The 12,803-nt window shown below is 40.5% G+C and overlaps 1 protein-coding gene across 3 annotated transcripts in view; it reads left to right on the forward strand.

Moving 5' to 3' along the window:
* The window catches only part of CORO1C (coronin 1C), a 75,028-nt gene that overhangs the window by 38,146 nt on the left and 24,079 nt on the right, over positions 1-12,803 (forward strand). For all 3 annotated transcript variants that reach the window (XM_037156161.2, XM_037156162.2, XM_037156163.2), the window contains exon 3: positions 9,965-10,087. In XM_037156161.2, the coding sequence (XP_037012056.2) occupies positions 9,965-10,087 (123 nt within the window). The remainder of the gene's footprint in view (positions 1-9,964; positions 10,088-12,803) is intronic.

The raw sequence follows: 12,803 nt of genomic DNA on the forward strand, positions 1-12,803 counted from the left end.
TCCAGCTAATGAACACAGAGCATAATAATGGATTATAAAATGGCTAGATAACAGGATGACTGTAGATTAGAAGTTGGAGAAGTACTGGCAAGCTGCCTGTGCCAGACTAGATAAGGAGACCTATAGAAAGCAGTCAGAGCCCAGCACCCTAGAAGGTCTCTGGCTTCTGTGCTTGAATCCAGCATGTGAACTAGAGGGACAGGGCATGTGGAATACCTTGAGTGTCTGAGAGGGTAATGTTTGATGTGACCGATAACATTAGTGTGGGGCGCTTTCCATCACCCTGGGAGTTGATTAGCTGTGTGAAAACATGCTAGTTATGACCTCGATGAGTAAGGCTACTGGGTAGCGGTTGTGTGGCTTTAACAGTGTGTGACATTTGGAAGGAACCAGTGATTATTAGATTGATTCTCCTTAGCACCAGGTTAGTAATGTCTTCAGCCTGAACAAACCAAAGTGTGGGTTGAAAACAGTTATCACATAAGGGGCCACTCTTATACTAAGAAATAATCATTCTGAATGATCCTTAATGTAATGTAATGCATAGGTCATGTTGGAAGCATCCAGTGTCTGTGGGTACATCTGTAATACACCGTTAGTTCCTTTCAAACCACATCCCAGAGTGCGACTCCTCTGTAGAAGGAGTCTGAGAAGATTTCTATCTGTGTTTGTTAGTATGTATTTAGAATATTGATTGCATGTACTGGCCTAGACATGGAGGGTGAGTGCACTTCTTAAGTGTGGATTCTTTTTTGAAAGGTGTGAGAAGTAAAACACAGTTACATGAAATAGAAGCAGTGGTGCTTTTCCATTGAAATGGGTGGCAAGTATCCTTACAACTGGAAATATTTCATGAGAGTTACATTGAATTTTGTATGCCAAGGAGGAATGTTTTTGTAAAGTTGTTGAAAATTACGAACATTCTTTCTTAGAGAAGTTAGATGAAGTGACGTATTGACCGATGCTTACACTCTTATATCATGCACCCCTCCCTCCCTTTTAAAAAATGTCCATTGGGGAGAAGTGTAGCCTAATTAACTCTGGGGGTTTAGCTGAAGCATCAGTCTCTAGGAGCTCTGCTGAGGGTTTTTTGTCGTTGTTTTTCTTTTTCTGCTTTGAAATGTTTGCGGACGTTCCCCAAACCTAAAACAAATGATAGTGCTGGTGTCTAAGAGGTTTTCTGCCACTGTGAGGGTTGCTGGAAAACGTCAAAGCCACCAGTCTCCGCTCGGGCCAGCCACATGGAAATTGTGCTGTCACACCTCTCTCTTGTGCCAGCTGTACGCACACTTTGGAGGCGGAATTTTCCCTGGGGCTCATGTTGCTTGGCCCTTGGCAGGCCATTGGATCTTTTAGATAATGTCTGTAAGCTAGTGCCCTGACCTATTTCACTGATGTCCCACAAGTTTTGAATTGGACTCTGGGCCAAAGCCTTTGGGGACCTTGATGTTGGTCATTGCTACCACTTGAGTTGACTCCCTGGTAATGCCCACCATTTAGAGTTGTAGCTAAAGTGGTACAATAAAAGGTCTCCTGTGGCACGTGACTGGGACCAGTAAGTAATCAGTAAATAAAAAACTGTGTTTTTTTTTAAGGGGGGGAGTCTAAATGGCTATTTATTCTCGGCTAAATGTTCATTTCCATGCTAGAAAAGTAAGTACTACCCTAGATGATGCAACTGAGGTGACGCATCTCTAATGAAACAGTGGACCAATTTGTCAGAAAGAGAAATTATGCTATATGTAAGCCTTGGAAAATTGATGCATAGTTCTTAAAATATCACCAGTTAGTCAGAAACCATTAAATGCAGGCATTAAATTCTTGTAAGCCTTCCTTCCAGCCTCAGCATTCATTTAAATTTGCTGCTGAGAGGTACCAGTAAGCTATGTTGTCACTCCAGCTTTGCGGGATGTCTTTCTGGACGGTCCTTCGCAGTCTAGTGGATTCGACATGGGTTCCTTGGTTTATTAACTGGATGACAAATGGGGCCGTGTCACGGGTCTGGATGAGAAATGCATTCTCATTTAGATCCTGGTGCAGAATGTCTTTCTGAAACCATGTGTCCTCCTCTTTACCATATAAGGCCATATTGTATGGCTGCCTTCAGTTTCCGTGAACTTGAGCTCTCAGCAGCTTCTAATTGCCCAGTTCCACCCTCTTAATAATGTATTCTCATTGGGTGAACTATGTTGTGCTTTTTTAAAAATTCGATTTTGTTATTGGTAGGAAAAGATGGAGAGATACTAGCCTTTGAAAGCAAGATAGCGGATACTTAACTATGTTGTGAACATCCTGTGTACAGAACTATCAGTGTGTATCAGTGACGTTAAAAATGCCAGTTTTCTCACACTTTGTCTCCTTTTTGTTCCTTTATCACTCTTAGACATTTGGTCAATTCCCTTTCTGTCGTGTTGCGATATGATTCTACTTTCCCCATTTTATTTGTCATAAGGCTTTATGATGATGTCACAACCAGAGGAAGCAGCTGTTTGCAGGGTTTTTTATTAACTCCTTGTTTCTGGTGACCAGCTGTCAATCATTTCAGTATTACTTTTGTGCCTTTTTCACATCCCCATGGCTTAGTGGAAATTTCTTTCCCTATAGAAATCTAGTGAGGTTTTAGAGCTCTGCTTCTTAACTTTCTCTGTACTTCAGTTCCCTTATTTAGAAAATGGGGATAATGAAGTCCCTGTATCATGAAGGTGCTTGTGAGAATGAAGGTGTAAGGTCTTTCAAAGAACTTCTGTCATGTAATGTAAGCACTCTAAAAGTGTTAGTTGTTATTATTATTTGTTTTTGATTGAAAGGAAGGAAATACACAGCAGTCACCCTTTAAATGACATTCAAATTCTGATGAAAGCAGTGGACCTCTAGCGCTTTTATGCTGGAGACTTATGGGGCTGAGTTGAGAAAGGCAGAAGCGCTTTATTACTATTCTTAAATATCTTACCTGACTGACAGTACTGGTTAGCATCTATTAACTTTTAGCCAGGGTTGCTTAATTTTAACCTGAAAAAGTCATTTAGTGAGCTTCTCAGTTTGTAATTAAGAACGAGTATTAGCACTTCCAGATTTCCCTCAAAATTGCTTTATGTCTGAGTAACAGCTCTTAGCCTGGATTGGAAAATAAAATTATTTGGTGTCCTTGGAAGTTCAGAATTCAGCACTCTGCCATCAAGATACCAGATGTGAGTTGCTGGGGAGAGCCTAAGAATGCCAGGTGCTTGGGATAAAGTAAAACAATTCAGCTAGAAAAACTTTTTTCCTTGAGAGTAAAGATTATTAAAAAATGTAAAGTTAGTAACAAGACATTGGTGTTTCTGACCTTTATTATTTTATTAAATTTTTAAAAGAAATAGGAACAACCCTGGTATGGTTCAGTGGGTTCAGCACCAGACTGCAAACCACAAGGTCACTGGTTCGATTCCTGGGTTTCGGGCCAGGTCCCCAGTTGGGTATATATGGGGGGCAATTGATCAATGTTTCTCTCTCTTTTTCCCTCCCTTCCCACCTCTCTAAAAAGAGAGAAAGAAATTTTTTTAAAAAAGGAAACAAATCACACAGACAAAAAATAAAATGTCACCCATGAGATTAAACAGATGTTAATATTTTGCCAAGTTTGTTTCATACCTATTTTGAAAAACAATAAAGCATAACAGATGTGCCTAAAATACCATTCCCCCGCCTTGGCTGGCGTAGCTTAGTGGATTGAGCGCTGGCCTGCGAACCAAAGGATCGTGGTTCGATTCCCAGTCAGGACACATGCCTAGGTTGCAGGCCACTTCTCAGCAGGGGCACATGAGAGGCAACCACACATTGATGTTTCTCTCCCTCTCTCCTTCCCTTCCCCTCTAAAGATAAATAAATAAAGTCTTAAAAAAATAAAATACCATTCCCCTGTACTCCTATCTTCTTCCCCAGAGGTACTTGTTTCCTCAAAGTTGGTATATATCATATTTTTAAACTTTTGTTACATGTGTATGTATCTAAATGGACTATTATTTTGTGTGTGTTGAACTCATATGATACTTATTCCCAAACCAAAGGACAGTTAAATTGCCTCTGGTTGTTTTGTTTGGCTTTTCCCACTATTCCCAGCAGTTCTGCAATTAAAATCTTTCTTGTGCAAAATCTGAGGCTTTTCTCTCACAGACCACCTAGAAGCGGGACTTTGGGGGGTGGGGCTCTTCATGTCCAGCCCTTTCCGGATTGCCCTCAAAGTGGGGTGGTAGGATGGTCTCGTCTGTGATCAGTTACGAGTTCCTATTTCCCAGCATACTTGTCAGCAGTTGTATTTAGACTTCAGAATTGTCACCAGTTTCAGTAGGTATAAAGTGTTACCTTGTTGTTTTAATTTGCAGTTCCCTGATTCCAGTGAGACTATCTTTTCATATATCTATTGGCTTTTCAGGTTTCCTGCCCCGTGATTTCTCTGCCCATATCACTTGCCCTTTTTTCTGTGAGGTTGCTGTTGACTTTGTCTGTGTATTGCATATACATCTTCTCCCAGCCTGCAAATTGCTTTTTCACTTACGTTTTTTGAAACCAACCCACATGGCTGGATTTGGTTAAATTTTTTTTAGGGGAGTTTGCATAGACTTCAATTTTTCCTCTTTATATTGTCTTTTGGTGTGAAGGTATATTTTCCTTATGTAATGAGTTCAGTGGTGCTCCTCTTTTTACTCTTTTCTGGGAACATTTGTTTGAATGTTTGGTAAAGTTCACCTGTAAAACCATCTGGGCCTAGTGATTTTTGGTTTTTAGTGACTGCTTGATTTATGGGAGTGTGTGCCATATACTTAACTGGTTGTTTTGGTTATAGTTCTATTCAGATTTTCTTTTAATTGAGCAAATTTCGATAAGTTAGATTTTTATCCAGGAGATTGCTTATTTCATCTAGAGTTTTCAAATTTATTATCAAATGTTATACCTCGTGTATTCATTCATATCATGTAAATTTCTACTGTATTTGTGTTTGTGCCTTTTTTTTATTCCTGGTGTTTGTGCCTTCTTTCTTCCATATCTAATTTTATTGATTCGGTTTATTGCTTTTGTTCTCGTTTCTTCTCATAATTTTATGTTCTTTGGGTTTACTCGTTTATTTTCTAACTTCTTGGGTTAGATTCTTAACTCATTAATTTTCAGTCCTTTCTCATACATGCATTTAAGGTATAAAATTTCCCTGAAGGTCTGTTTTAACTATATCCTACAAGTTTTGATAGGTTATTAAAAAGGGTTTTCAGATCCAACGTCTGTGTGTGCATGTAGGCTTCTCCACACCAGCAGGATGTTTCTGAATTCAACGCACTTCTGATACTATCTCCCCAGAGATAGCATCACATTCCCCGGGTTAAAGGTTCAGTCTTACGAGAGTGCCCTCCTCCCCCAACACATACTTCAGATGCTGGTCAGCAGCCTGGGTTGTTACCTGGGCTTCTGACTCACAGGTTAGATACTCCAAAGACCCCCCTCCTTGGGTTTGGTTAATTTACTAGAATGGTTCACAGAACTCAGGAAAACTCCTTTACTCACTAGATGACAGATTTATTACAAAGGACAGTAAAAGATACGGGTTAATAGCCCAGATACATTGAACGAGGTCCCCAACAAAGGAGCATCTGTCCTTTGGAGCTTGGGGCCTGGCATGATGGCATTGGAAGTGTACCTCAAGAGATCAGCCTGCTGTCTTCCTCGGTTTTATGGAGGTTCCATTACCTAGTTGTGATGGACTGAGTCATTGGCCATTAGCAGTTGAACTCAATCTGCACCCTCTCCCCTTCCCAGAGGTCAGGGGGCGGGACTAACCTTTAATCACCTGGTTGGTTTTCCTGAGGACTAGTCCCCACCCTTGGTTGGGATCCAAGTGTCACCTCATTGGCATAACAAAAGATACCTTTATCACTCTCAACACTTAGGACGTTTTTTAGGGTTTGGGGAGCTGTGAACCAGAAACTGTGGATGGAGACCAAATATCTTATAAACCACAATATCACAGTCATATATTTATTATCGGTTTTAATGTCTGTTGGCCTTTATACTTTTCTGTGTGAATTATTTAGTATATTTAAAACTTCTTAGATGCGTCAGAGATTTTTGGTTTCTGTTTTTCTGGTTTTAATTGTATCCCATTAAGCTCAGAACATTCTCAACAGGGTATTGATTGATTCCTCGGTATTTTTTTGAGACTTGTTTTGTGGTGTCTTAATCATTAAAAAAATGTTTAATGTTTGCTTGAAACAAATATATATTTTAAATGTTGGCTGCAAGGTTGTATATAATCATTAGATCGACTAACTTTTGTTGGTCTTCTATATTTATATTAATTTTGTCTGCTTGATCTCTTACATATTTATTAAAATCTCAAGTTCTTTAAATTCTCCTTATAGTTCTTGTGGAGAAAAAAGGGGCTAATCTAATCAAAGATAATCTCACAGGGTAATCGGAAGCCCTGCCTTAGGTCTGTAACTTCCCTATAAAAAGTCGTCTATTCCTTGTGTGATTTTTTCCCCTTATGTGATTCCCTGTCATTGTTTCTGTGCATCTGTGCTAACACATTTTAAATGCCTCTTTTTCAGAGCCCTCAGAAGCATAAACCGTATGATTAATGTGATCTTATTAACTATCCTGTAATCTAGTCACAGAGATTTCCCTGCCTGGCTTTCTCTGATGTTCAAGAAAATGTTCCTTATGTTCCCTCCTTAATTCCAAATGTATAAAGACTGCAAAATTGGTGTTCTCTGGAGCATTTGTGCTCTTGCTTCCTGACATGTCATAAGTTTGGCTAAATTAAACTCATAAAAATTTTCTATGGGTTTGGACATTTCTTAGTCCACATTTTGTCTGTTTTTGCTTTAATAACTTTGAAGCTATGTAGTTAGATGACTTTAAAATTCAGAGTGACTGTAGCTTCCTTGTGAATTGTTTCTTTGGATGTTCAAATGTAACATTAATCTTTAATATTGCATTTTATTTTAAAATCTGTTTGTTCTAGTATAACTACCCGATGCATATTTTTATATCCCCTCCGGGGCTTTGTTTCTGTAATTGCTTTTGAGACTCTGCCCACAGATAGTCAAATTACTTTCCCTGTAGGTAATCTGTTTTTCCTCTGTGACTACTCTTGAGACTTTATCTCTGTTTTCAGTGTTCTGAATTGTATAAGCATGCCAATAGATGTGGATTTATTTTTACTTACTCTGCCTGGGACTTGCTCCTCTTGAATCTGAAGACTTATGCCTTTAATCCAACCTGGAAAATTCTTAGCCATTATCTCTTCAGTTTCCATTCTCTGTTCCCTCTCTCTGGAATGTCTATTTAGTGTGCATCAGATCTCATGCTGGCCTTCTTGTCTCAGAAGGTTTTAAATTATGAAATGCCACACATTCAAAAGAGTAACTATCTGTAGTTTAAATAACAACAATAATAATATTGTACAGAGATGCATTAATAATGTCATTGTAAAATGATGCCTGAGTCCACCACCAGCAGCTCCGTGAGCAGCTGAACATTGCTTGGGGTCGTGGCTCCAGGGGTGAAGCACTCACGTGGTACTTGTGAGGATGTTACAAGGGGACTAAGTACCTCCTGGGTAAAAACCACCCAGGAGGTACTTAGTAGCAATTTCTCTGTTAAGGAAAGAGACGAACAGGGTTGTGGCAGAGTGGGTTCTGGCAGTCATTAAATTTGGGGTAACATTTATTGAGCACTTCAGGTACTGGGGCAGTACCAAATAAATACTTGACCTTGATTGTCTCAGTTAATCCTCACATCAGCTCTTGAAGAATGAACTCTGTTCTCATTTTACAAGTGAGGAACTGAGGTTGAGAGCTGAAATAATTTGGCCAGGACCTCAGAGCTGAACTAGAAAATGCCAGGGCCCCAGCTTCAGCCCAGACAGTCTGGTTCCCGACTGTTGGTGCTTGTCTGTCTACCAGCCATGTGGCTTCTCTGGAAACAGCCGGCCTCTGTATAATTTTGTACTTGTTCGTTGACATTTTCTTCTCTGAGTTCCTTTATGGGGGATGTAATTCAGGAGATTCAAAGTGGACTTAATTAATTTTGCAAGAGAAAAAAGGGGAAGCATGTGAGAAAACTCAGACCATAGGTCTGTAGACAGGTCCATTCATCTTCATGCCTAAACTTAAAACTAACCTTTCTCTGTAGGAAACCTCCCCAAAGACTGTGACCCCCAGGTTGAGTGCCCTCCTGTGTGTGTTCCTGCCACCCTGGTGCCCGTTCTGGTGGAGCACGTCTCAGGCTGTTCTGTTGTAATTAGTGGTTTAAATGTCTTCTCTCCTCTTCCTGGAATCCATGCTCAGCCAGGATAGGGCTGCCCTGTTCACTTCTGTGGCTCCGACACTCAGCACCCTGGCTGGTCCCTAGAAGCACACAAATAACACGTTTGTTCTTCCTAAGGATGGAGTCGATCCATATACTCTGTTCAAAGAGCTAATAATAAGTCGTTTTTATTGAGTATTTACTATATTTTAGGTACTACTAGAATTAGATTTTTTATATCCCCTGTACAAGTCATTATAATACTCAGTTAAGATTTACCTAAAAATATTATCTCATTTAATCCTCACAGTAATCCTGGGAAATAAGTATGATTATTACTAATTTTACAAATGAGGATCTGAAACTCAGAGAGATTACCTGACTTGCCCGAGGTCACACACAGTTTAATAAGTAAGAGAGCCTGCCTTGGAACCTTATCTGTTTGAGTCTGGAGCCGATGGTCTTTGCATTTTAGTGAGCTGATTCCCTGGAGATTTCCACAGCCGAGTTAAAGTGGCAGAACCATAGACTTCATTGATCTTGAAATACTGCCAAGCGCCTGCCCCAGTGTCATGCTGTCTTGCCAGAACAAGAGAGCGACAGCAACAGCGAGTGGGTTCAGGTTTGAGTCTCAGCAATTCCTTTTTGTTCCCCTGCTGTTAGAGCATGTGGAACCTCAGCATGGACCGACATTAACCTGTGTGAAACCGGGAGTAGCTTTTGTACGCCTGTCGTTGTGACAGCATTTGCCCCAGTAACACAAAATTGGTCTGAGCCAGATCATCTCCTCTGATTCAAATGTGTGTTGTGAGGAAATCTGAAATCTTTTAAAAAAATGTGCAAATTGTGATGGCAAATTACGACCAACATTAACAACCGTATTCTTAGTGAGATGTGGAATTGTGTAATGGATGAGGTCTTGGTTGATGTTAATTTAATTACACTGTCCAGCTGGCATTTCTGTTGATTGAAGAGGGAGAGACATTAAAATGTAGTATGTCCTATAGTCCCTAAGCAATAGCTAAAGCATTTTTCAATTTTTTAAAAATTAATTGATTTTAGGGAGGGAGGGAGACAGGGAGATAGAAGCATCAAATTGTTGTTTCACTTATTTATACATTTATTGGTTGATTCGCATGTGTGCTCTGACCAGGGATCGAACCCACAACCTTGTCATATCAGGACGACACTCTAACCAACTGTGCCACCCAGCCAGGGCTAAACCATTTCTTTTGATTACCTTATCGTTGCTTGCTCACAGTGCTGTTCATTTCCAGAAGTGTTCATTTGTATATTCAGAAATATTAGCCTATTATATTAAAAGTTATATGTTGCATTTTGAATAGTACTAGGTTTTTTTACAGTAGAAACACATATAATTTATAATTTGGTTATCATAGAAAAATATTTTGGTAAAAGACTTGTATTTTCTTGCTATGTCAGTGCAGTTGATTAAATAAACTGATACTAGAAATTTGGATTCTTAATTTGGTGGCGTGTCCTCAGTAGTAACTATTTTTAGAAATGAAAATTAACAGTTCTTACTAGTTAATGTTAACTGATATGAAGGTGGTCATATGTGTGCCTTTGAGACTTCTGGATGGAGGTAATAAAGAAGAAGTGGATCTGAGAAAACACACACTCTGTGGCATCGATGTTACATAATGAATTTGCTCTCTATTTTCAGACTGGTCGAATTGACAAATCCTACCCTACAGTATGTGGCCACACAGGACCAGTGCTTGACATAGATTGGTGCCCACACAACGACCAGGTCATTGCCAGTGGTTCCGAGGACTGCACGGTTATGGTAAGCTCCCAGGGCATGGCATACACACAGGCTGCACGACTCACCTACTGCCTTCAGAGAGAGAGGGAGGGAGGGGGAGGGAGGGGGAGAGTGTGTAGAGGCTTAACAAGCACAAAGTCATAGCAGTTTTGTCCATTGGATTATAAAAGATTTAGTGACGGTAAAGTTTAACAGCAGATAAGCCTTTTATACCCCTTATATCGAGGTTGTCTTTTTTCTTTTGTTATAACTGTTTGTGCTTGCTTATTGACGGTTCTGTGGGAAGATTTTAGAGAAACTGAAATGACTTTCCAGTAATTCAGTGAATGCCATTGGACCATGTGCTCCCCCCACCCTCCAAAAAGGAGAGAAAAAACTGCTACCAAAAATTTTACATCCCACTGAAAATAAAGATCCCCGAGGTATATGAGGGTTTCGAAGCAGTACGTAACAGGTACTGAGAGATGGTGAAGAGTTGTTGCATGTGCTGTTTTCTAGGCTAATATGCCAGACGATATGTTCTGTCTTGTGGATGCTGCTTAAGAAATTCCTTTTTACGCAGCTATCCAAACATTTTGAAAGATTTTGAGAGTCGGTTCTTTATATTCCCTCATTTGGATTCCAAAAGTAGGTTACATATGAAACCAGGCTTTGGGGTGCTTTTTAATGTACAGCTTCTGGTTCTGGATTATGTTCTTCTTAGCCTTAAAATGTAATTATTGATTTTATCAGTTTTTAATCGTAGCTCAAAATATGTTGAAAGGTGAGGCACGGCACGGGTGGGGAGTTACTGAAATTGGTAGGGAATTAGGTACAGGTGGTCCCGGTATCAAGTTGCAGGCAGTCCCACGCACATCAGGTGGGGAGCTGGGAGGACCCCTCTCCTTTTATTTCCCTCTTCACTTTCTGTGGACTGAACCAGGCTAAGAAACATTGTTTGGAAGCCTTTATTAATAAAAATTATTGTGCATAAGCACAAGTTAATCCCTGAATTGTGTCATTTAAACATTTACTCATTCTTCCTCATGGACTTTTTGGCTGAGGATAGCTCCTCCTGTGATCTCATAATTTTGGCATTCAGAGCATATGAAAGAAATACGCTGCTGTTAAAAGGAATTGTTCTGTTTAATGTGCCTTGCTAAATTGACCATTTTAATGGTCACAGACACATTTTGCTGAGGAAAAGGAACAGCATTTTGACCTAATGCCAAAATCTTGCACCGAGAGTCTTACTCTCTCTTGAAGAAGCAGGTTTGGTCCATCTCTGTCGCTAGCATTATTGGTCATGTTGCCCCTTTTTAAAAAACCCCAAGAACTCGTATTATAAAAAACACTAAAGTTTAGTGAATTGAGATAGTGATTTATTATTACGGAGTGAATACTCTGGATCCACCATGCCAGTCAAGAAAAAAAACTTTCACCCTGGCTGGTGTGGCTCAATGGATTGAGTGCCGTCCTGCAAACCAAAAGGTCGCCAGTTTGATTCCCAGTCAGGGCACATGCTTGGGTTGCAGGCTGATCAATGTATGTCTCACACATCAATGTTTCTCTCTCTGTCTTTCTCCCTCCGTACCTCCTCTCTAAAAATAAGTAAATAAAATCCTTTTAAAAATTAAAAAGAAAAAGTCTTTCTTAACCATGCATCCCATCCCAATCATAGCCCCTTCCCTCCCGAAAGGTAATGACTATCCCAACTTTTCTAGTACTGCCTTGCTTTTCCTTTTTTCTTTTGCAGAAAAAAAATGTTTTTTAACTTTTTATTTTGGAATTATTATAGGTTCACATATAGGTGTAAGAAATATTAGACACCCAGCACCCTCTTCACCCAGTTTCCTCCAGTGGTAACATCTTGCATAACTACAGTGTAATATCAGAAGCAGGAAATGGACATTGATGTAACCCACTCACCCTATTCAGACTTCACTCATTTTTGTGTGCACTCTCATGTGTGTGTATTTAGTTCTTTGTGATTTTATCATATGTGTAGATATCACATTTGACCAATACCACAGCCAAGATACAGTTCCATCACAAGGGTGATCCCTGATGCCATCCTTGTATAGTCACCTCCTTTGCCCTTTGCTTCTTATACCATGACAACCACTGGTCTGTTATTTATCTGTATAATGTTGTCATTTCAAGAATGTTAGGAGTAGAGACTTCCGCCGAGATGGAGGCATAGGTGGAAGCACTGCACCTTCTTGCACAACCAAGTTTAAAAACAACAAAGTTTTAGCAACAAAAACGCAGCCAAACCACAGGAAATTGAACTACACGGAAGTCTGACAACAACGAACCCTTCAGCCAAACTGGTAAGAGGGCCAGAGCCAGCAGCAGAGCCAGGTCGGGCAGGAAAGATCCACCGGACTGACCGGGGCACGTGACCAGGTGCGCCAGCAGCCGTGGGCGGATCCCAGGTGTGGAGAAGCGGGCCGACCCACTGAGGGCTGATCGCGGTCACACATTCTCGCGCAGATAAACCAGTGAGGGAGCATGCAGTGAGACGGAACACGCAGGCCCCAGCGGCAGGAAGTGGCAGAGGGACCCGCCATTGTCCCTCTCTGACCCCGCCCCCACATACAGCGTCACAAACCAGTGACCTGGGTGGCCCTGCCTGGGTGAACACCTAAGGCTCTGCTCCTCATACTTAACAGGTGCAACCTGACCAAAACATTATGGCTCAAGCAGAAAAAGAGCTCAAAGCCCCAGAGCCAATAAATCTAAGTGACCAAGAAAT

This window comes from Artibeus jamaicensis, unplaced genomic scaffold (genome assembly GCF_021234435.1).
Source record: "Artibeus jamaicensis isolate MK-2021 breed Jamaican fruit bat unplaced genomic scaffold, CSHL_Jam_final contig_525, whole genome shotgun sequence".
Taxonomy (NCBI): Eukaryota; Metazoa; Chordata; class Mammalia; order Chiroptera; family Phyllostomidae; genus Artibeus; species Artibeus jamaicensis.